Raw genomic sequence first — 25,025 nt, 5'->3', positions numbered from 1 at the left:
AGATTCACAAGAACCTGGAGATTCCTGCAGGCGCTTCTTCACCATCCTCTCAACAATGTTAGTTTTAAGCATGATAACTGAAGATGAAGCTTCTTGTTTGCTGTCTCATGCCAAACATTGTCACAGCATATCAGATTATCCTAGGTTGCCTTGAGTGTTCATTGCACAGTTCGTGCAGAAATTTGCCTTTATTATTCTATCAGTTTGACTATTAAATTAGCCATTCCCTTCTTCTTGCCTTACATCTAAGTACAAAAGAAACAGCTGAGCACTTAAAAAATACCACTTGTAAAATTTCCCTTCACATTTCCTGTGATTCAAATCCTCTAAACACTCTTCTTTCTTCTTATGATAATCTTTTCGTGCCCCTAATCATTTTCATCATTTTTCTTTGGACTTTCCTCTCTGCCCTCGCTGAAGCCACACGTGACACTCAAAGTGACAGTTTCTCAGTGATCTATACAGCAGTGCTCTGTATTTTTAGTCTGATTCTCCATTAGTTTCATTTCTCTGGGGTATCGTAACTCTTCTGCCAGCCGTTTCATTTCATTAACATTTCACCTTTTACAAATGCAGGGTCTGAACGGTGGTGATATTATCTCTGCTGCCTGGCAGCTGCTGACTGCCAGGCATGATTTCTGCTGCACCCCAGCACAGTACATCTTTCTTGACAGAGCTGGTGCCTGTTTCTTCTACCCTGAGACATTCCAAAACTGGTACAATGCCCTAATACCAGCCAGCAACACGTGCTGTTTGCCTCCCACTGCTTCTCTGGCTCATGTTGGGATGAATGATAGGGGTAGATAAAGCAGCATCCTTTGCATTGCCCTGCTGCAGAGGCCAGCACTTTTTCTTCCCCAATAAACAGAGAAGATGATTTTAGGAAGGAAAAACACACAAGGAAGACAGGCATTAAATCTCCCCTGCCAACACGACCTCAGAGCAGTTCTCTCCCCTGGCCCATGCTCCCTCCCAGCCATGCTCCTTGACCTGCTCCCCGCAAGGCACACCGGACAATCCTAAAATGCAGTCAAACTCCCCGCTGACTCCTTTGTTCTGCATTTCACTAAAACTCCCGCCGAATCCCTTCTTGTGTCAGTAACATTCTTGACTCAATTTACCAACTCTCCCTGTTGCTGGCAAGCCAAAAGCACTGTTCAGAATCTTCCCAGGACACTATCCAAAATGTGGGCTCCATACAAAGCCCAGTGAAGCCAGAATAAAAGGTCCCTATAACTTCAGAGCACAAGCAAAGAAACAAAGGGCAAGAATCACAGCAGTAGTACATTTTACTGGAGTTACTTTATGGGTGGTTACACCACAAGTCACCCAGGTCAACCCTGACTGCTGTATCAAGTTACGCATCATGGTTTTCTTCATTCAGAGTAGGCAGCAGGGAAAAATTAGCAATAATGAATTAAAAATAACCTAAAATTGATTTCCCATCAGTTACAGTGCTACTTTTTATACAGTTCCAAGACTGCGTGGCTGCTTGAACCTAGATATCAAAGCCTTGCATGGTTGAAAAAGCAGTAATTGGGAGCCTCACTGTTATCAAACAGATCCTTTTTTCTTGGAAGACTTGGACAATGTCACACAGTGAGAGTGTAATTATCTGGAGGAGACACATCTTTTAAAAGCAGTGGAAAATCAGTTGTATTCCAAGCCTATATAACAAGAACAAATAGCTGATGTTTTTGGGGGGATTTTTTTTTGTTTCTTTAGGAGATGAACACTCACAGTTTCCTCCTCCTATTTATGTATTTCTCACCTAATTCTTATCTGACACAGTGGAAGGAAAGACAGTTTGGGGTGAGGTGAAATGTATTAGTTGACTTGGAATAAAGAACTTTATTTTGTTTTGGCTGTTTCTCTGTAGAACTAAAATTTAGTCTGAAAATATAATAAAGAACACACTGGGCAGAGAAAGTTGCAGCACTTCAAAAAAAAGAGAGAGGGAGGAGAGGAGAGGAGAGGAGAGGAGAGGAGAGGAGAGGAGAGGAGAGGAGAGGAGAGGAGAGGAGAGGAGAGGAGAGGAGAGGAGAGGAGAGGAGAGGAGAGAGAGGAGAGGAGAGGAGAGGAGAGGAGAGGAGAGGAGAGGAGAGGAGAGGAGAGGAGAGGAGAGGAGAGGAGAGGAGAGGAGAGGAGAGGAGAGGAGAGGAGAGAGAGGAGAGGAGAGGAGAGGAGAGGAGAGGAGAGGAGAGGAGAGGAGAGGAGAGAGAGGAGAGGAGAGGAGAGGAGAGGAGAGGAGAGGAGAGGAGAGGAGAGGAGAGGAGAGGAGAGGAGAGGAGAGGAGAGGAGAGGAGAGGAGAGGAGAGGAGAGGAGAGGAGAGGAGAGGAGAGGAGAGGAGAGGAGAGGAGAGGAGAGGAGAGGAGAGGAGAGGAGAGGAGAGGAGAGGAGAGGAGAGGAGAGGAGAGGAGAGGAGAGGAGAGGAGAGGAGAGGAGAGGAGAGGAGAGGAGAGGAGAGGAGAGGAGAGGAGAGGAGAGGAGAGGAGAGAGAGGAGAGGAGAGGAGAGGAGAGGAGAGGAGAGGAGAGGAGAGGAGAGGAGAGGAGAGGAGAGGAGAGGAGAGGAGAGGAGAGGAGAGGAGAGGAGAGGAGAGGAGAGGAGAGGAGAGGAGAGGAGAGGAGAGGAGAGGAGAGGAGAGGAGAGGAGAGGAGAGGAGAGGAGAGGAGAGGAGAGGAGAGGAGAGGAGAGGAGAGGAGAGGAGAGGAGAGGAGAGGAGAGGAGAGGAGAGGAGAGGAGAGGAGAGGAGAGGAGAGGAGAGGAGAGGAGAGGAGACTTTTTCCCCACTTTAATTCTGGACTATACCAGAAGTGTCACCATAGCAGCTCTGCTTGCACAATCAGCACTGAATTCACCCTGCAGTTCAGGTGCCTTGCTCAGGCCTCGTGCAGCAGTCGAGGCTGGAACCGGCAGCCCTGGCACCTCCCTGTCTGATGGGACGAGCCAGAAAGATGCAGAGAGCAGGAGCAGAGCCTGTTCCCCAGGGGGAAGGGACCCTCGCACCAATGGAGCAGGCCTGCTGTGGCCCTTCCAGTGAGCTGCATGCTGCAAGCACCAAAAAGAAGCCAGCTCTTTCAGTAGGGAAAAAAAAAAAAGGTGTGTGTGGGGGAAACAAGTCATGAGCCCTGGCTCCTGGTCTGGTAACCAAACATCAGGATGCTCTGATGATAGGGCAGCCATCAGGAGGGAAAAAAATAAAAAAAAAAAGGGCAGACAAGGGTTTTTTCATGCTTTTCTCCACAAAAGATAAAGAAAAAAAGGACCTCGCAAAAAATGAACAAGCAAGAGGGAAAAGCGAGCTTTTGTGTCCAATTTCAATGCAAACACATTTTTCATGTTAAAAAGATTATTTTTCCCTTCCCTCAGCCTTACAGCTCCTTTCCCCGTGTGCTTCTCTGCAACTGTGCTACATAAATCTGGAACTGTTATTTGTTTAATCATTATTATTTACTGCCTATATACTGCTGGAATCATGCTAGGCATTTCACAACATGGAGACGAGGTCTCAGCCCCAGAGAATACGTCAGCTCATCTAACTCCACTGTACAACACTGGAACTGGATTTGCTCTCTAAAAGCTCTCTATACAACATGATAACTTGCTGATAGCTAGATAACGAAGTCCAAAGCAAGAAATGGCACACAGAGGCCTGGAGATATGTGTAGGAGGACACAGTGGGCTTTGGCAACCATCACAAATCACTCAGGCCTCACGCTGAGATCCCTCGTTTAAGTACCCGCTGCATTGGCAGAGGTAAAACTGCAACAGAGCTAGTGCAAGAGCCAGGACAAAACATAATGAAATGACAGCATGGAGGAGATGGGAAATGTGAACCTACACTTAGACACAGAAGTGCGAAGCTAGGGCTTAGGATGGGCAATACCCACCAGACTCAACTTTTACCACAGATAAGAGCATGCTGAAGGGCAGCCGGCTGGCCTCACAATTGATGCTTTGTCACCTTCCCTGCAAAATTTAATTCCCTGCACTAATGTATTTCATTCCCTGCGTGCGGGGCAAAAATTAACACAGGAGAGCCACAGAAAGAATCAGCACAAAGAGCTCAGAGAAAGGCCATGAAAACCCACACGCAATGTTTTAGATGTTTCAGGGTCCTTCCCTCAACCCTCCTCGCTGCCACTTGCCAGCAAGTGAATCTGGTCTGAAGCTCCCTCCAAAAGCTATCTGCAAGCAAACAGCCTCCAGGACCAGAGGGAATCTCTGACAGAGTCCTCTTGGAAAACCTGGTTCTTCCACAGAGCAGACCCAAGCACAATGTGCTGCTAGATCAGTAACTCAATTAAAAAAAAAAAAAAAAAAAGGAACGAAGCACTAGTTCCAATACATCTTCCAGTTGCTATCAGCATCTCCTCTCTCATCAGCCCTCGACATTATCCCTTCTTGCCAGTTCTCCAGCCAACAAATATCTCCCTATGAATACCATCAGCCATGACTACTTGGGGTCCCAGCTGCATGCAGGTTTCTCATTCAGACTAATCTGTGTCACTAAGCCAGGCTGAAAATTACCTTAGTGCCATATAGCATTTTCCCTATGGCACCTGCTTAATTAAATATTGAAAGAGCTATTACCTTTCAGGGATGCCTGTGCATTGGCTGTGTCCATTATTTATAACATAATGTATTCATTATGCATTTTATCCATTGCTCCTGTCTGCCGATCTCGTAACAGTCCCTTAAAAACAATTTTGAGCAATTAATCCTACCTTAATTACAGACAAATATATACAGAAGCCCCAGAACATCTCTTTCTTACATTTATTAAAAGTAAGTAAACATATCTAAAAATAAATCTGGTAATCGGGAAAGAAAGGGACGAAGTGCCATGGTAGAAGCCACCCATAACAATGAACAGAGGTGGGCTGGGACAGTTAACAACCCTTTAAAAAGCAGACTAGGAACAGGCCAAGTATGTGCTCTCAGAATCACAGCTTGACAGGACACAGGGTGACAGCAGACCTTCCAAGCAAACAGGGTTGTCCTCTGTGTTAATCCCACTCCTCACAGCAAAACCGGGACCAGATTTGAGTCTTAGGAGCTGGCTGAGATAGATTCACAGCAGCAAAGCTAAGGGAAGAAACCCCAAGGAAGGCAGATTCTTGTGTTTTTCCAAGTTTATTTGGATTTTACAACTGCCAGTTGAAGGAAGAGACCATAGACATTGAGACAACATTTGCTGAGAATCTAGGGTGACTTTTTGCTTCCTTTCCAGCTCCTCACTGCTACACTGCAGTTACTTCCTAGCGCAGTGAGAGGGGCCCAGAGCGTGTACCTTCTCCATGTGAGCCCTTCCCCATGATCTGCTCAGCCCTGGGACAGCAGGAAGAAGCACGGCAAAGGAAAAGTTAATTCCTACATCCCTTTGGTGGCCCAGAGCTGCCTGTCCTGGCCAGCCTGTCCTAGTGCTGGGGCTCTCACTGGTGTCACGGCTAAGGCTCCTTCCCTCATCAGGCAAAGCTCAACAGCAGTCAGCACAACCAGGGAGGAGAGAGTCTCTGCAGACAGCGCTGACCTGCCATGCCAACCTGGAGCGCAAGCCCCTCTTTCTCCACATGCAGGACTTCCCGAGCTGTCATTCATGCTGTGTAAATTATGCCCTGGTCTTGCAATGCTACCAAACATCAGGCTGCGGACACCAGCAGTAGGGTAAAGCTCTGGCTTTTACCACATCCCCACCAATGCTCACAGGAAGGCCACCACAGACAGCCCACAGCTCACAAAGGAAGACAGAGAGACTTGAAGCCCTAGGATAAATTACGACAACTAAACAACTTTTTACCCCCCAAAAGGTATTTACTTTTAGGGAGGGAGAAGGGACCAGAGCACCCCCCAGAGATGGTGCCAGAATACAGATCTCAGAAAGCTTCTGCCTGTGTCAGAGCACAACAGCACAATTACAGGGACACTTGTCTGATGAGGAACTTGGGAAAAAGGACAGAAGGCCAAGTTTAGACAACAGCTCTACAAGAAGCTTTATTTTTCCCAATAAGATAGTCCTGTACAGTTTATTGGTGAGGCACACTTGAATGCAGCCAACCTCAGTTTCAAGGTGCAGTTACACTGCAAAGGAAAATAACAGAATAAGAAGGGTTTATGTTAGTTCTACCAGAAAAATAACGCTCTTGTTGAGCCAAGCTACAACTACACGAGCAGCATTTAACAGCATAGAGGCAGGCTTTCTCTAGCTGCAATAAATATAGCCTTTGCTAGGGTGTACTTTTCAGGGAGAGTTCACTCAGGAGGGGGAAAAAAAATACACTAATCCCCTCCCCAAACTCCCAAAATAGGAGGGCTCCCCTATGTGTAGCCCTCTATGCGTCTGTGAATTCAAGAAGCTTCGGCATAAACTGAATCTGCAGGAGATGGGGCAGCCAGGTCATCGTCAGGAGCACTGGTACAGATGACCAGCACTGCCATTCTCCCAGTCAACAGGTGTCACCACTGAGCTATCTCAGGTTGCCCCTTTTTCCTCCCCCAGCTAAGAACTAGTCAGTCCTCATTCCTGCAGGCAAACCTGGCTGTGAAGCTCAAGCTCATCTTAGCACAGGGGTGCTAGCTGCCTCCCACACCTGGGGAGGATGTGTGTGCTGATCCTCGTAAACAGGGCAGGGAGGACACAGCCAGTGTCCTTCTGGCTTGTTTCTGATCTGTGCCATCAGGGTCACTTTCCACATCAGGAAATCAACTGCAGGACTCCCTCCAGCAAGAACCAAGCCGTTAAGTCCTGCACATCTCTGCTGGCAGACCCTGCATTTTATTGCAGTCTTATTCTCTCTTATAGTCTTTTATTCTCTCTCCCACTTTCATACTAATATATTGTTTATTGAAAAACTATTCAAAGGTTGAAAAAAAGAAAAAAGGAAAAAAAAAAAGGAAACTAATCTCTAGAAACAATGAGGAAGCACCTTGTAAATTCTCACATCAGCTTGTCTAGATGCAAACTAGGAAAACCCCCCTGCAATTTTGGAAACACTACTTTCAGCTCTTTTCTGATGAGCCCTGGTAATGCACAGGAAGACACACAGTCATAATATCTATATTTTGGGCAACTTCACTGGCTTAACAGAACTAACACGTATGTTTATCACTCAACACTGGTAAGTCACACCTTAGAAGATTTTATCTTCTGATCAGACTCAGCAATCACAAGTTTTCTGCTGCTGAGCACACGGGTCAGCTCTTTCACCAAGGCATACAACAGAGCACATTCCCAGGGAGAACCATGCCTGAGCTGGGAGCCACACTCCCTCTGCCCCACCGCAGGGGCATGGAGGGCATCAGAAGTCAGATTCCCACCTGGGATCTGTGAGTGGTACGGGTCCAGCGCAGACTTGTAACCACCTCAGAAGTCTCTGAGCAAGGGATGGAGAAGAAAATGGTATGATGGTGTAGACGTATGTGGCAACCCACTCATGAAAGTCTAACCAAACAGACCTTAAGGAATAACTCCAGATAGCAAAAGCTAGAACAGCCCTGTCTTTTCTGATCTTTCCCCTTCCACCACTGAGAAAACAGCACAAGAAAGAGAATGGTCTCTGATGCCATCTAAATATTCAGAAACACGGAAAGCAGAGAACAAAAAACATGTCATGTCAATCCTTGAAAAAAGCTTTCTGAAAACTTCACCCCAAAAACAAGTGAGGACTCAATACAATCTTTGTCACCTTTGAAATCAAGAGAACACCATCACTGATTTTAGTAGATTTTAGACTAGCCCTGAGATGTACTTACAGTGTGATAGTAACATTAACTTCCTACAAAGTTTCTGAAAGGTTTTCTGCACCAAGCTTTGACTGAGGTTTGCAGAGTTTCATTTGCAGACCAACGAAAAGGCTACCTATCCCTGCAAGGGGGTGATGTGAATGGACACTCCCTGTCCAAATGGCTCTTTACATTCTTGCTCTTTTCACCTTGGGAATGATTCCCTACATGCAAAATGAGGCAGACACAAAAGGCAGATGCAAAGCACTTGCAGGAACCAATTGTGAGCAGTACAGCAGTATCTCAGCCTCTGAGAGATGAGCCTGGCCCAGCTCAATTCGGGCACCTATTCTCGTAGAGGAAGAGCATCTTTGTAGTAAAATCCCAAACTGGAACTTTCCACAGTATTTTCAGGGAAAGAAATAATACTATAAAAAGTTTCTGTTTTTAACCAGAGATGCTGGCACAAAAAGGAGATACTCTACATCATACCAGAATCAAGTGTTTGACACACTCCTTTCTTTATAAGGCTTTAAGAAGTGCAGGACCCTTCAAGATGTGATATGCATTCCTTATTTACCCTGAAGTGAGATTCTGCAGACCCGAGTTTAATCCACTGCTTTGCTGCGTGAGGTCACCTTGGACAAGTTGTTCTGTCCAGATTCTCAGCTGGTGTCAACTGGCACTGTGCCACCAAAGTCAATTTAAACAATTTGAGACTCCAGTCCTACAGTCCCTTGGTCCTCAGCCTCCCTATTCAAACAGCACTGCCAACTGATAGCAGCTTGGCTTCTAGGATGCCTTGGAAATGTGCAAGTGGTACTGTAAGAGGTAGTTAAATTCACACAACTCACACTGCCCTTGGAAATTACGTATGTTTTTCACTATGATGAAACAAAAAGCTTTTGGTATTTTTGAAAAATAACCTTACGATCAAGGCTTTAAAAGCAAAACCACCAATGCTGTAGTTTTATTTCACAGTCTGTTATACATTAGCTGATGCAAAATCCCTAAGGATTTTAATTTTAGCATACAGCAATGGGTGATGATTGGTACTTTTTTTCATTCCTCTCCTTTTAAGTTTCATTGTCTTTCCAAAATCTTCTCAAATTTCTCTCTCAACCTGCTTTCATCACCAGTGGCATGCAGGAGCGCTTGTCCCTTGTACCTGATGCCAAATACCTGATACTCCCCTGCAGAAATTCTGGACTTCAGGGGGGACTTGGGATTCACCAAGACAGACTTTCCTCCCTGCCCCACTAGGAGGTGAACCTCTCCCCAGCGCCCAGACATCTTCTTGTCCTCCTCACGGACAGCCTGAGCTACCCCACACACTGCCCAGCAGCCTCCTCTCCTGTCCTGGAGAGCCCTTCCCCTACCCCTGTCCCCACCCAGGCCTCATGTCCCCCAGGGACGAGCTGCAGCGACAACATCAAACACTGACGCCTTTGCAGGGCGCCGGGACATGCCTGGCAGCACGGGGAGGCACCTCAGCTCTAACAGCCCTGACCAATCTCACTGGGGCCTCCGCCCTCACCCCACGTCTGAGTGGCTTCATGGCGCTCAGCCCCTGGGCTCCCTGCCCCTCCCAGGCCACGCTGAGGGAGATCCGCCGCCCGCTCCACAGCACGGATGCCGTGGCAGGCAGCACGCTCAGACACCCTGCTGGTCAGGCGTGCAACCAATGCTCAGAAGGGATCCTTAAGGAAGCACCTCTCACATACAGCCCCGCACAGGTCTCTCCCACCCTGGATGCGGCACCAGCTCTGCCTCAAGGTGCAGCTGCAGCACTGGCTGAAGCCTGTAGGACAGCTCCTGAGGCCACATGCCTTCCCCCTCAAGCACAATGAGCTTGGACATGGCTGTGAAACTTACCGACTGTGTCAATAGTGTGTACAGGAAGGACAGCTGTGAGCAACAGCAAGACCACACTCCTGCAACCCCTCTTTGGATTGCTTTTTGATTTAAGAGGCTTAGTTATGTTCTCGGAAAACTCTTCCACTTCTAAACAAGCTTGATTTGTAGCCTTCTTTGATTTAGTGCAAGAATAAATCCATTTATTTGCCTTTGCAGTCAGCAGTCAAATTAACTTTTTTTTTTTTTTTTAAAGAATCACCTCTTCTTCCTCTCCCTCCCCTCCTATGACACTACTGTCTGAGGAGGAGTCCATAGCTAGTAATACCTTGCTGTGGGTACGACTGATTTAACCTGTTGAACAAGCATATCGACAACAAGCTGTATATAACATTTCCTTGGGCTGGAAGCCCTTTGAGATAAGGGTCTTTTTAGCTCATTTTTCGTAACAGGGTTTGTGATAACCCCAGTAGAAGCCAGTACACAGACTGTGGCAGGATGGCCTCTGCCCAACCAGACCTGAGACACAATGCATGTTCAGCTGAAAAACCGTAACCATGGTACCATATGTTGGCTACATCAAGTGACCAGTCCAACCAGCTGTCCAGCACACTACGTGGGAAGACTTTATGCCACCCCACCACTGATCTCTCCCAACTGTGCAGTTTGGCAAGGCTCCACAGCGTCCTCTGTACTGAGCACAGCACCTCAATATCCGAGAAGGGAGCAGAGCATACATGTCAAGCGGGATTGTAGCCAGAATCCTCACCAGCTCCTGCACGGCCTGGTATTTACCGAGCACAAAAGCATTTAGCAATCCTGTTTGCCACCACCCTGTGGAGTTGCACATCATACACACCTACTCTTCTTTAACAATAGAAATCAAATGCCATGAGCCTTTTAGTACACACTTCACTTTGTGCACTGTCAATTGGAATGGCCTTCTTCTGTCGCTAAAAATAAACTGTTGTGCTCTGTTGGTGCATTCAGTGCTCATTTTAAAAAGTTCCTTTCTGTCCCATTCTGTGAGCTGGTGAAATAAAAACTGACTACTGCAATGAGGTGCACTAAGAACTGGAGGGCAGATCTTCTCAGAGGAGAAAGGAATGTCCATGTAAGGCTCATTTTTCCCCCTGCTTTATGTTGCAGGATGTTCTGGCCATCTTAGGGAAAAAAAGCTGCCGAGTCCATCTCTGAAAGAGAATTATTTTAATAGCAGACCTTTTGGTTGTTTGTAGTTCAGTTAGCATGTTTTTGGCTTGCATATCAAAAAGACGATTTCCTGTTTTTTAGCAGGCTCTTTCACAATTGAGCTATTAAAATTTGTTTGCAGTTTTTGTTTAATAGGTGATGCCTGCTGCAGGAGCGAACACTGAGGACAAGGCTTGGCATCCCACAGTTTCTTTAGAAGAGCATGCTCTGCACCATCCAAACACACGTCCTTCCCCTCTTCCACCATCGTAATAGATAAGATATACTACGTTTACACAGAGCATTCTGGCTGCGTGCTTCTTCCTCAGCCACCATGGGGCCACAAGAGACTTCTAGCAGCTGATTTGTAAGGATGTGTCAATGCGCTGTGGATGAGGCATAAATCTGCAGATCTGCACTCCATCGGGGCTTGTGTCATTCCTCTGCTGGGAGTACTCTGGTAACTCCTCTTGCCTCTCAGTTTCCCCGCTTTATAATTTGAGGCTACACTTACTTGCCTTATTCCTGAGAAAAGGCTGTGGACCAAGGAACAGATCAAGTGAGCAAGGATCTGGTTAACCTTACATACACATGAGCCTGCTTCAAGTCAACCACATTACTTTGCATGCTGCAAGTTAAGCACTTGCCTCCTGGATCAGGGCCTAACTGCCTATGGACACACAAACATGGCTGTTATCCAAAGTACTGCACACACTACTGGAGGTATAGAAAGGTCAGACCAGACTGTGAATCTCAGCCACTTAGCACAGCTGTTCAGTTCACAGCTCAGCAAAGGAATGTTTCAAAACAACTAAATCTGCGCCTCCAAATGAGTCCTGACACTCCCTTGTGCATATGAGCGTTTTTCCTCTGTGTAAGGTATATGCCCTTCTCTATACACAAACTCACATCCACCAACACAGCACCCGTGACCCGGCGCTGCCAAAGGCAGCCTACAAAGCTGAGCAAGAGGATGGTGTGGGGCAGCATGCAGGACTCAAGACATGCTCCTTATCCCCTCTCTCTGGGCCTGCAGGCAGTTTTCAGGTCCCGAGCAGGACTTGGGGACCAGCTGCTTCCCACAGGCAAGGCCTGTAGGCAGATGACATTCAATCCCACCTTTTTAATAGTCCCCGTTAGCCAAAAAAGTCCATATAAGGCAACCCAAGACCCAGCAAGTACTGTCCCACACAGCCTTCTCCCTGGACACCACATCTGGACTCCTCTTCAACGCCCCCCTTTTTACAGAAGAACAGGACCCAGGACTCCTCCCTGGAGCCCCTGTGTAGAGCTCCCAGTCTCAGAGATACTGCGCAAAAAAATTCCACTTAAACATCTTCAGTCCACATCAAGCTGCAGCTTTTAATCCAGCCTGAGGTTGTCTCCAGTTGGCGGGGGCTTCTATTCATCAGCCCTTTGTGCTGGATGCAGTGGCCCGTTCTGCTCACTTTCCCCCCTTGTCCTTCCTTACCCACCGAGACAATTAAACACAAAGAAACACCCTCATTTCCAGTCTTCTCAGCCTGCTTCCAAAGAAAAGCTTAACATCTGGAGATTGTACCCATTTCATTTTTAAATGTGAGCGTTATGCTGAAATCCAGCCATGCTTAGTATGAACACATTCACTGCATACACCTAATGTCTCATGGAGGTACAGATGCTCCTTTGATCTAGCTGGCTCCATTGCCAAAGCAATGGAAGCCTCCACAAGCTGCAAAAACACGAGTACAGTCTGGCGGTCTGATTCCATGGCCACGCCCATATCAAGGCAGCTTCACTGCTATCAGTTTCCAAGCCGGAAAAATCAAATCTAAGCCTAGCCTGAAAAGACACTCTTCCTACTGCTGTAGAGTCGTAACCATCTGTGGAAGACAAGGCAAGGAAAGATAATGTAAACTTTGCTGGGAGATAAGTAAAGGGAGATGGAACTGCACCTCAGAGGTTTCAAGTAGCTAACTGCAAAAACCCTACTCAGGATGCCCTTGGCAGTAAATAACACAAGGACAAGCTGTTGAAAGCCAGAGGAGTCTAACAGTCCAGCAACAATCCCATAGAATGGTGGAGGCAAGACACCTTAATCCCTTTAGGAATCCATTCATGAACTGCAAATTACACACACTTACTGCTTTCAATTTCAGAGGAGTTCCCTTTGATGCTGTGAGTAATTCCACTTTGGTGCAGACCAGCCACAAGGATTTACTCATTGAGAAACCTTATTTTTCCCAAAGCGTGTCTACAGGACATGATGAATAAAGCAGCAGGATTATAAACATCCTGCCCACACTAGGGCACACCCACTGCCTCTTCCCATAAAGCCACAGTAGTGGAAAAAAATTAGGATGAGGTTACCGGAGGCTCCTGGGCACTGCTCTGACTTGACTCTTGGTGATATTAAAGGTAAGACCTAGAGCAGAACAAAGCTTTTGAAAATCCCCAGTGCTTTTTAAAATCTGATGCTTAAAGATTCTTCTAGAGAAGGGCATGGAGGAAAAGAGCAAAGTGGTTTTTTTTCCTCCAAAAGTGCAGCACTGTAACAACTGTCTTTTTGCCAGCTGTAAAAAACAAAACAAAACAAAACAAAAACAAAAAAACACAACACTGTTGTGGTGTGCCTTACAACAGATAGCAAAACATAGCCCTGTGGCAGCAAGATGCAGGTTCCAAAGGCAGCTCAGCAGACACTCATTGTGCCTGTGGAAGAAACCTACATTTCTGCAGAAACTGGCTGAAGGAGTTGCACTGGCTTCTAAGTAATAGAAGTAACCAGATGTGTCCCTCAGGCTTATTGCTCCATGAACCCCATGTGGTTTCCATTTGAAAAAAAAAAAAAAAAAAAAAACACTCCAAAGTTTTCCGTGACAGGTTTAATGAGATCTGGCTCTTTTCTTTAAAAAAAGAAGCCTCTATGAAAACTACATTTGCTATGCTTCTTGTAGACTGGAAAGCTAGAATGGATAACTTATTTCACTCCAAAGTCAGAGAAATGGGGAAAAAAAAAGCAAAGTAAAAAAATTTAAAACGCGGGGGGAGGGGGCAGGGATTATTTCTCTTGCTACTGTGCAGTTGGCATCAATTTAAAGAAAGAAGGACAGAGACAAACCAGAGAAAAATGCCCTTGGAAGCAGGGCCACCTTGAGGGGCAAGGCACGTTCCCCAGCTGCAGGGCTGGTGGCTGATCTCAACAACGTTCTCCCATCCCAGGGCAGATTTTTTCCCTCCCTCGCTCCCAGGAGGCTACAGCCATGAGTACCTCCTGTATATATTCGACAGGTCCAACTGAGTCCTTCCTTCTGACAGTGTGACCAAAAACGGTCAGTGCGACCAGGCAACCTTCTCCACATTAAGGACCATTTAAGATTAGCTGCAGGAGGGATCTCCTGAAACAGGGCTTAGAGAAAAATAGCATAACAGGCAACCTTACCATATGCCAGGCCACCCTGACCTTGGGCACCACCCAAGGACTCTCGTTCAGCCCTGAATTGTTAAATCCTCACCGTGTCATTTCAGTGTGCTGATTTGGCATCAGACCTCCTTTATTTATCCTGGGCTATTTTTCTGCTGGGTTATCTTGCTGAAAAGACTCAGACAAGGGACACAGAAATGACAGACGCCACGTAAAAGAAGGCTCCGAGGGAAGGAGCAGCCACCAGCAGCACACGGCAGGACTGAGCATTTGCAGTTAGATCAGCACGGGCAGACAAGGAGCAAGCAGCCGACCTTCCTTCACAGGCACTGAGGAAATAACAGCTGCTGAGGCATTCTGCTGTTCCTGGCCTCGCAGCCTTGCATTCACTCCATTACGAACTGCTGGGGAGGCCAGCAACCATTTGCCTTCATGCCCCACTGAAGCCAAGGAACCACCCATTCCCAAGCATCCTGCATCCACATCCCGAGAACCATGATCCCGCGATTGTAGGCAGTGCGGTGTGTTTACTTCAAACACAGCTCTGGCAAGGTGTCCAGCCCAGCACGCATCCCCATGCTTCCGCAGCAGTTTCACCAAGAGGCTCCAAAAGCTGGCAGGTATGGAGATTTGGACATTTTCAGGGCACTTTGTGGAGACCCCGAAACAAGACTAAGGCTCAGTCCAGCATACGAGCCCCACTGTGCCAGTGCCACAGGCACGGGCTGAGGGCTGAGCCCACCTTCCGACACATCCCCCCAGGCGCTCCCAACACACACCTGCCCTGCCAGCCCCCGAGTTGCCAGCTGGCCACATAGGAGACTTTGCTCTGCCTGCCGCTGGTGTGAGACCGCGAATAAGAACTAAAAAAATGAACAAGTCATTTCCTGCGAAGCCAAACAAGCTCCCTGCCAAAGAGGTCAAATACCATGCTCTGGCCTGACACCTCTCCCTAGTTTATGAGGGTAAATTCCCATATCCAGGGGTCCAGCGATTACAGCATTACATCTGGGCTAGGATTACTCTCATGCAGTTCCCGCATCACTGAAGATGTGAGGAAAACAACTGCTCTTGTGCTTTCATTGCATGACCTCTAAAGTTTGGTTTGGGTTTCTTGGTTTGAGCAAACCTAAACATTCAAATGAAATCTGGGAGTTTTCACTTAACTCCCAGCTAAAGGACCAGGATCTGTCACACCAAGGGTCTTCAATGCTATTTTGGCAGTAAAGAGATCTGCAAGGAAAAGCCCTGTGAGGCAGGGCCCGTGACAAAGCAGTCAGAAGGGAACAGCCTACGTGGCTCATCCCTGTCCTACGAGCTTCTCCAACCAGTGCAGAGATGGAATGAGGACGCACCAGGGCATTTGCTCCCCACCTTCCCCACAGTGCACAGGATCGCACAGAGGCTGGCTGTAAGCCTGCTGTTGTGACATGGATACTCACAGCTGCTCATAGCCCACAAAGACTGAGCAACTGCCATCCTGGGAGAACAGTCTGAGCTCTGGATTCGGAATAAGTCCCAGGGCTAGTCAAAACGCACCCAGCAGGCCTTGCCTCACCGTTGTGAGTGCTTCACTCCTGTCAAGTTAGAACAAGACTTAAAAGCAACCCAAATCTTCCATGCTTGAATCACGCAGGCAATTCCGTTTGCTTGGATATGCCTATCCCCATGAGTAAGGGCTGCAGAATCAGACCCATCTTTTCCTTACCATCCTGCCAAAAACAAGCATGGACAGAAAGAAGAAAAAAATCCCACTGACTGTTGCCCCTGTTGCTTATCCTGCCTGTGAGAGCAACCTGGCAAAAGGCCTGACTCAGAAGCTTCCCTTGAAAAACTTGAATCATTGCAGTTTGAAAGATGGTCTTACAAAATGGAAGATCCTCTCCACTCACACCTCTCTTTACAAGTGACATCTTAAGAGTCAGACTGATGTATGTGGGGAAAAAAAACAGAAAAAAAAACTCATACTGGCTCTTGGCTCTTTCTGCAAGGATGGCAGAGTTGGGTAGAGTTTTGGAAGCCACTTATACTGTTCAAGTTAATGAGATGGTTTTTAGAATTTGCCTTCAGCTCTAGTCCCATTTAGCAGACTGAAAAGCATAAGGCATTCCAGTGGTTGGCTACTGCGTTTTGGGTCTGTAGAGCTGGATTTACTCTCAGTTACACCTCTGACTTACCAGTGTGACTTCCTTGAAGCCAAAGCACAACCACAGAGTTACACTGTGCCTGGAAGAGAGAAAGAGGCAATCCAGCTGTACTTTTACTGCTACGATGAACTTTGTGAACTTGGATTTCTTCTTAATTTGCACTTTATACGTTTTTGGAATGCCCGAGCCTTGTAGAACATAAAGGCCTCTGGAATGACCTTCATATAAACATTACAACATTACAGCACTTTGCTATTACACGTCGTTTAGCACCAGGAGATCTCAAAGCAGCTTAAAAAGCAGGCTTCATTTTAGAGACCTGGCCAAACAAGACCCAGCGAGACCAAGTCACATAGAGAAGCAGCAGAGCCACCAGAAAAGAAACCCAGAGCTTGTGCTCTGTCCTCCAGAGCCACCTGCTCCCGACAGCACACCCACCAGACACTGCAGTTACCTGCCTCCGCAGGAAGAGCCTCAGCCTACTCCTTGCAGGCAGACGCAGGCATGTCTGCCTTTGGAGAAGGGCTCGGCACCTCACAGCCCTCAGCAAACACGGGTTACCCGTGACTTCAAAAGCTGCACTCCTCTGGATCCAGGCTGTGGCTGCCTCAGCTGGCACAGAGATGGCAACCAAGGGGAAGGAGACCAACCAAGAAAAACAGAAGCATTAAAAGCAAGAATATATCATCTAAAAGGTGATTCAAATGCGGGGTTGCTGAGCTGGCTGGCACCTGGACGCAAAACTTTCACAGGACCGCTCGTGCCTCACCACACCCCAGCGAATCCCACGACCAGCTTCACGGCACCATCAGACTCTGAAGACCATGTCCTCAATCTGCTGAGCACTGCCCCAGGAGCAGAGGCTGAGCCTGCTGCTCCCTGCAATCCAGCTTCAGGGATAGGAAGGGTGATGCGATGTGACACAAAGGCATTGAACTCCAGACAAAAGTTTGCATTCCCTCCTAAATCACATTGTTTTAGAGGAGAGAATTTCAAATCGCTAAATTAAAATGCATCTTTCCACCCCCCAGCATGACACAAGCTCTAGAGCATGCAGGCTGCAGGCTGTGACCACCGCTCCTATAGAGCCCAGCGACCTCAACCTAGGTCCCGGTGACAAGGCAGCAGACCCAGAGGGTGCTGTTCAAAACTTCCACCTGCGCGACCATTCCTCTCACTGCCCTTTTGGTTCTATGCAGCCACCAGCACACGGGGGGCCACATCGATTGCACCAAATGTTACCTTTCATCTACGATTTATTCTGAGCTAGCTCCGGTCACAGACAACGTGAGATGCTCTCATGAACTGAATCAAAACAGAGAGCCCTGACAAGGGCTAGCAGTGCCTGCTGGAGAACGCTTTGGGCAATTTTAGTAAAGTGGTGAAAAAATTTATCTGCAGTATGGATCTCTACATTCTCTGCCGCGTTCACTCAATGGACAGAGCTCCCTTTCACATCAGCAGGAATACCATGGTCAAGAAGAGCAAAGCAGAGGATGGGAATTCACACCACCCTTCAGAAAGATGAGCGCTCCCTGTGCCCAGTTTAGAGCAGGTCTGAATTTTGCATTGCTGCACCACCTAAAAGTGCATCACACCGTGCAGGCAAGCAGTGGGCGGCTGGACTGCAGCTGACTCCTGGCCTTCGCGCGGAGCATATCAGGCAGGCACGCTGCCACCGGCAGCCTTCGCAGGGCTGGCATGCGCATCACACGCCGGTGTACATTGCATGTGTGCCGGCAAAAGTGTACCTCAGCGCACACATACACTGCTGTTTGCTCACGACGAGCTGACATTTACCTTTCCTGACCTCACTTGCAGAAGCAACCAACCACCACCTTTGAGAAAAACACGGATAACTTTCAGAACACACACATAAAAACCAAAGAGAAAAATCTGATTAATTGAAGGCATTAAAGCCCAAAAATTTAGAAACCCATCCAGGCATTGTTTCGCTCCATAAAACACCGTGCTCGGGTCCCAGATAGCGTTTGCGCTCTTTCCTAAACATCAGCACAGCACTCCTCGCAGCACGCTGGACAACCTTTAAGACGCGTCTGTTTATTTAAAAAGCAAATTCGAGCCGCGGAGAGGGACGCGCTGCTCCGCCGCGGGGAAACGAGCCTGGCGTGAGGGCTGCTCCGCGACCGCGAGGCGCGATGCCGGCGGGGCAGGACTCGCACCAGGACCGGAACCGGGACCCGCCGCCTCGTGCCGCCCGCACCGCGGGACTCCGCGTCCCGGCGGCACCGCGGGCACCGAGCGCGCCCCGGCCCCGGCCCCGCTGCCGGGAAGTGCTGTGTCCACCCCCCTCCTCCGCCAGCCCCCGGGGAACCCCTCGCGGTCTCGCCAAACGCCCCCAGGCGCCACCCGCCGCCGCCGCTTCCGGGGCAGCCGAGGGGCCGCGGCAGGAGGAGGAAGAGGAAGAGGAGAAGAAGGAGGAAGAGGAGGAGGAGGAGAACGAGGAGGCGGCGGCGAGGCCCGGCCGCTCCCCGGAGGCAGCCCCCGGCCCCGCCGCTACTCACCACCGCGGCCGGCCGCGCAGCCGGCCAGGAGCAGAGCCAGGGCGGCCAGGGCGCCCAGCTGCCCCCGCAGCAGCTCCCCGCGCCGCCGCCGCCGCCGCTCCGCCGCCGAGGTGCCCATCGCGGCCAACCCGCTCCGCTCCGCTCCGCTCCCCAGCGCCGCGCCGCGCCGCGCCGAGCCGGGCGCCGCAGCACCGCCCCTGCCCGCCCCCCGCCGCCGCCCGCCCCTGCGCGGCACGGGCAGCGGGCGCGGCCCGGCGTGACGGGAGGGATGGCGAGGCACGGGAGCAGCGCGGCGCGGTATCGCCCGGCCCCCTCCGCCGCTCGGGGCGGTTTCCTGGGCGGGCAGGGGTGGGAGCTGGGCCCGCCGCCCCCCGCCGCGGCTCCCGGTGCGCCGGGTCATGGGTGCCACGTTGCCCGCGGCTGACCCCCGGCGTCGCGTCCTCACCCTTCGCCCATCACCCGCTGCGGCTCGGCGACAGCCCCGAGCGGCCCGGAGCCCCCCGAACTCCCGCCGGGGTGCACCGGCCTGGCCCCGCGGCAGCCCCGGCCCGTGGTGCGGCGGGTCCCGGCCGAGCACCGCGGCGGGGAGGGGGACGGGACGGCCCCCTCGGTGCTCCGCTCAACCTGTGGAGCCGGCTCCGACCCGCCCTCCCTCCTCTCCTTCCCGCACCGCCGCAGCAAGCGCCCGGTGGCCGCGCTCGGACCGGAGGATCGCACACATTTGAGGAAACGCCATCATCCCTGCTCCTCAGGAAGGGCGCCGAGGCTGCGTGACACGGCTGTCTGCGGGCGCACAGCGAACCTCTGGCAGCGCCCCGGTTCAGCCCAGCGTCCCCGAAACTGGAGTCACTGCGAGGGACCTCCAGGGCACCCAGCCCCGGCATCCCGATGAGTGAGCTGCAGACATAAACAAGCAACGGCTGCAATCGACTGGAGGAGAGAGCACAAAGGAATGGGCAGCACTGTCTTCAGTGTGAACATGCTGAATTAAATCAAAGGAGACTGATGCAATGACAGAACAGAAACCCTCCAAAAATATTTCAAATGTTTCATCATTTCAAGTTAGAATGCTTCTGACAAGAACTTAGGCTGCAGGCAGCAGCATGGAGAACACTTTCTGGTGGTGGCCTGGCCTGTCTCAGCAGTTCCATGGCTCCCAGTGGTGCTCACAAGTTGCTCGCGGAGCCCAGAAGGCTGCAGGGCGACCCTCCTGCACCCTGAATGTCCAGAGCCCACACCCGACAGGGCCACTGTGCACCACATATTGCCCTGCCCGACAGCGAAACGCTTTTTGGCTGGAGATCCACCTTTAGATCAGAGGAATGTACAAGAAGACTGTTCCTATGGTCTAAGTATTAACCAACAGTTGCTATGGCTAGATGCACTCAGATTCAGAAATAACACATCAGCCTCATTCATCTTGACTAGTTACTAAACACTCATTAATGGGGCCTCACTTTGGGGTTGGCCTCCCATTATGCACTCGTCAGTGCATAATGTTGTCAGTTTTTAACGCTGCTCCTAAAGATTTATCGATTGTGCCCAGACACACAACTTTGGAAATGCTGCTGCCCCCATTGGCTCTGGGTAAGCCAGATCTGGTTCCCATCCAGACAGTAAATACAGTGAGTTAACAGATGTCCTAGGATGTAACTGTGGAAGTCATGTTCTGCTTGGTTTGTTGGTTTTGTTTTGTTTTGTTTTTCCAGGTAGGAAACACTCCCTTTCCACTGGCAGGGCAGGTTTTATCCTATGGTGCACAGCCTTAAATACCCTGAAACCTATAGCTCTATCAAACACTAAAATAAATCACCACAATTTATGAAAGATTGTGCCTGTCTCATTGTTTGCTCTTGGTCGATACCATGTAATAGTAATCATCCAGCTTTGGGGGGAGAGGAGGTTTGGGGTGAAAGTCATTCTCGATGACATCCAGGAGTACTATGAGCGTACTCCCAAGGTATTCCTTTTACATCTGCACCCTTTTGAAGTCTGTAACTACTTGAAAACATTACCCTGAGAGTCACCACAAAATCATTGGTCACCCTCACCCTTCTGTTCCACTGCAGAGCTGCTGGAAATACAGAGGTGTGGGTGAAAAAGAAGACCATGCTGAAAAAGAAGACCAGGAATATCTATCTGGGAAGCCTCTGTCATTTGGGAACAAATTTCCCACTCGAACACAAAATCATTTAGGAAATTCCTTACTAGTGTAGTAGACCCAATGTGCTACCTGACAGCTTGTGAAACATTTCCATTCCTGTGCAGCGTAAGACAGTGGAGAATTCCCTCTTCTCTCCCAGTGATAAACCAGTGTGTGGGTGGAGCAGGTTTTAACTAATCTGTCTGCAGGAGGAAACAGAAGGAAGACGACTCACTGTGGATGTTATTCTTCTGAAAGACAAGCTCTCGCAGAGGAGGTCCCAAATAACTTTGCTAGATCCCTAGGAAGGTTCCCAGAGAGCTGACTCTCTGAGAGGCAGCATGATGCACTTTTGTTCTTTCCAGAGCCTTGTCACAGCATAAAACCACATAAAACATCGAGAGAAAACTGTAAATCACAGGATACAGATGTGCTGAGATGACAGCCAGATGTGCCTTAGCAGAGTTAAGGAACAGTCATGACTGTTTTGGGGAGAGCAAGCAGCCTTGTGTACTTGGCATTTTCCCCTGGAAACTATGCCAAGTTCTGCTCTTCAGACCAAATAGAGATCTTCTTCTGTTTGGACTGGCAGATTACGCTCACAAAGAGCTTTCAGCTCTGAAGGAACATATTTAGGACTAATGCCAAGCAGCATCTTTAGGTAGTCACTAGCCAGCGAGGCTCCAAACCGCCAGGTGTGGCAATCTCAGGCCAGAGGGCAGACACCTGGCAGCATCTGAGGGCAGCACTTCGAGCCACTTCTGAGAACCCAGTGGGGCCCGGACAGCACCGCAAGGCCCTCAGGACAGCTGCTGCTGTTGAGCCTTGCCCAAGCTTCCGCAGTGCCATAAGATTATGTGGTACGCATTGCCCAGGTCCAGAGAGCAGCCCAAAGGGTCTGCAGGGCAGAAGCTTTGCTGCTGTCACTTTTCACACTCGCAGAACTGTTGCTGGAGACCCATCTGCCTCAGGCAGTCTAGGCAGAGCAGAGGGAAACATCAGAAGGTTTCCTTGGGCTGGGTATTATTTAGTTTGTGGCCTTAACTTTTTCACCACAGTTTGTGTGCCATCCCACCAAGGCTCTGGCTATGCAGAAGCCTTCACCATCTCATCTTACACATCAGCTGGTTATACGTATGCTTTAAGCAGTTTATTGGTTGAAGCCCAAGACTGAAGGCAAAAGGCTATCAGCAGGACGGTGATAGCTGAGCATGGTTGCTTTTCTCCTGAGAAGTACGAGGGGTTGGTGTAAACCAGCTGTTTAACCCACAAGCCTTAGGCACATATCCTCTTTGCAAACCTCAAAGAGGATGCAATTAAATACGCTGCCAATTACCACAGATGGTTACTCCCTCCTTCCTGAAGAGGATCTCCTGGTGAGCAGAAATGCTTCTACGAGTGATCCTCCTCTGCTCCCATGCAGTTAGCTGTCTTAACGCAATTTGCTAGTGATGCTGCTTTAAGGAACTCTAGCTGCATTGCACTGAAGCAGGTCAGGGAGCACACACACTCCATCCACAGGTGAGCCGCAGGGCAGTCACTGCCAACTGATGGCCAGCAGCTGAGGTGTGGGATGTCTTCAGGTAGCTGGTGGGCAACACCACTGGAAGGGACAATAAACCCTTTCAATTGTGTGCTCCTACTCAGGGCCCATGGCAGTTCAAAAGGTTGATATGATTTCCATTTAAGAACAGTTTACAGCAGTTTGGGCTACACCTCTTCCCATTTGATTTAAGAGCATTTAAATAAGTTTGCATCTGCTTACCTAAAACAGGTTAAGGTCATACCTTTGGATAATGCTGTGTCTTCCTTACCTAGAAGGAGGCTGGCAGTTCTCCCATCTGAAAAGACTGAGTAAATGCCTGTACTTATGTGCTTTGGGGGAATTCAGGGTTTTAAGGTGGCATCACTATAATACAAAACTTACTGCAACCAGAAGGTGGCCCATCTCCACCCAAAAGCTAATACGACAGCCTCCCCTTTCTCCCGAGAGGAGCAGAGGCCATACCTCTGACTGATCCACCAGCTCTCCAAGCCAGTTGCAGAAAAGAAGGTTTGGGAGCACTTTGCCAAAGCACGCGAGCCCTGCCAGCACCACAGAAGAGCAGCCCTGGCCCTCCTGCTGCGCTGGCTGGGCTAGGTGGTGGAGACAGAGCAGGAGCCCGCAGGGGTGGGAGGTGAAGAGGTGGGGAAGTGCTCAAAGGTGCTGCAGTGATCCAGCAGAAATGCCAGTGGGAGGAACACATCTGCCGCGCACATGGAGCTCACCACAGTGCCCACAGCCACCCAAGAGCCACCGGCATCCTGCCAGAGGTGGCACCAGGGTGTCTCAGAGCTGTCCTTGCTCGGCTGAGTGCTGAGGACCAGGAGATTGGCCTCTTCTGGGTCACTGAATTGGGGAAATGCAGAGAGAACAACTCCGAGCAGTATGTCAAACCAAGGCATCTTGTCTGTTCCCAGAGCACACACGTGTCTGTAATCGCTGTTTTGTTTCTCCCTCCCATTGGTGATGGTGGTGCCTGTTGCACAGGAGGGAGCAAAAAAGAAAAGCTCTCTGTCTTTCAGCTGTTTAGGAAAATAAACACGTGTGACAGAGCTGACTCCTGGCTTGCCTTCTCTCGGAGGTTTTTTTTTTTTTTTGGTTGTTAAAGGAGGGCAGTATCTTTTGGCTTTCTTATGCCATTTTTATTTTTTGTTTTCTCTGATACTCTAAAGCTTTCCCTGTCCTTTCTTTTCCTTGACTGAAGATTCACAATTAAACATATTCATTAACAGGAGAAAGAGATAATCTATTTCGTATATATTCTTGTCCTTTTTTGAGGCTTTGATATTTTTTCTTGCTGTTCTTCTCCACTCGCACTCATCTCTAGGTGTCATTTTCCCTTTCTTAGGCCAGCCAGGGTGGGAGCTGAACAGGATTGGAGAGGTGCCAAATGTGACTGTACTCCTCTTCCTTCCCATGGTGGTTGCACCCCTGTGGTTTAAGACAGTCATTAATGTGAACCCGGGGGCTTTGCCTCCCGTGCTCAGGGCAAGAGGACCAGCCCAGCTGTGTTGCTTGGAGAAGAGGATCAGGCCATCTCCCTGCAGAGAAATGCTGCTAACCGAGCCTGCAGGCTGCAGAGCCATGCCAGCGTCTCTCAGGCTGATGGGCACAGCGCTCATGCTGCCACGCTGGGACTGGAGCACTGGTGGCGGCAGCATCCCAGTGTACTGCTGCATGGAGCTGGGCGTGTGTTGCCCCTGGGGCAGGCAGGACTCATGGGGCTAGTGCCTCAATGGGCAGCCTCCAAGGCGTGAGAATAGTTTCACCCCTCATCAGCATCAAGCCACAGCCGCAGCACTGCCCAACCCAGGGGTCCGTCACTTGCCCAGGCCTGCCTCAGCACCTCGCTCCATCTGGCAACCGAGGATCCTCCTCTGCCCTCCACAGACACTGCTCTCCACTCGCCATGCCATGCAGAGGCTCATCTGTGTGGTTAAGCCTCTGCTATCTGCATATATTTGGGAATATCTTATATTTCAGTGGTGAGGAGAAGTAATTATCGAATTGAATCTGCAAAGCATGAAAGCCAACTAGGCTTCTTTCAGGATGAAAGAGGCAATAAAAATGCTGGTATTAATAGAAAAATATTTGTTACTTCATGGGATATCAGGGCTTCCTGTGGTTTGAGGTTACGCCTTGCATAGTTTGTTGCTGAACGCCTCGGGATGACTCTGCTTTCCTCTTTTTCTTTCAGCAGCCAGCTCATCTGCTCTCAAGCCAATGATACGGTTTGCACACATGGCAATTCTGTATCTCCTTATTGGATGTCCTCTTGCACTCTGCTCTACTTCCGCAAGCACGCGCAGGTGCAGAATGGGCTGGTGGGATGCCTGGATGCATCATGCCTTGATGAAAGGCTGAAGAACAACACGTGATCGATAGAAAAGCATATTGAGAGCTGCTATTCTACTGGCCTGATAACAGTAGAAAACAGCAACATTTGAGAAATTAAAGGAAAGAAAATTCAAAACCAAATGCAAATGAAATCCTA

The 25,025-nt window shown here is 49.4% G+C and overlaps 1 protein-coding gene across 8 annotated transcripts in view; it reads right to left on the bottom strand.

Annotated features, from left to right (window-relative positions):
* Positions 1-19,491, bottom strand: part of RIN2 (Ras and Rab interactor 2) — a 284,987-nt gene extending 265,496 nt beyond the window's left edge. For all 8 annotated transcript variants that reach the window (XR_010830861.1, XM_066995455.1, XM_066995460.1 and 5 more), the window contains exon 1: positions 18,846-19,491. Coding sequence is in view for 6 of the 8 variants with exons in the window: in XM_066995455.1 (XP_066851556.1) it covers positions 18,846-19,245 (400 nt within the window). In the remaining 2 variants the exon portion in view is untranslated. The remainder of the gene's footprint in view (positions 1-18,845) is intronic.
* Between the last annotated feature and the right edge of the window lie 5,534 nt (positions 19,492-25,025).

The sequence above is a fragment of the Anser cygnoides genome, chromosome 3 (genome assembly GCF_040182565.1).
Source record: "Anser cygnoides isolate HZ-2024a breed goose chromosome 3, Taihu_goose_T2T_genome, whole genome shotgun sequence".
Lineage (NCBI taxonomy): Eukaryota > Metazoa > Chordata > Aves > Anseriformes > Anatidae > Anser > Anser cygnoides.
This window is presented reverse-complemented; position numbering and strand designations above follow the sequence as displayed.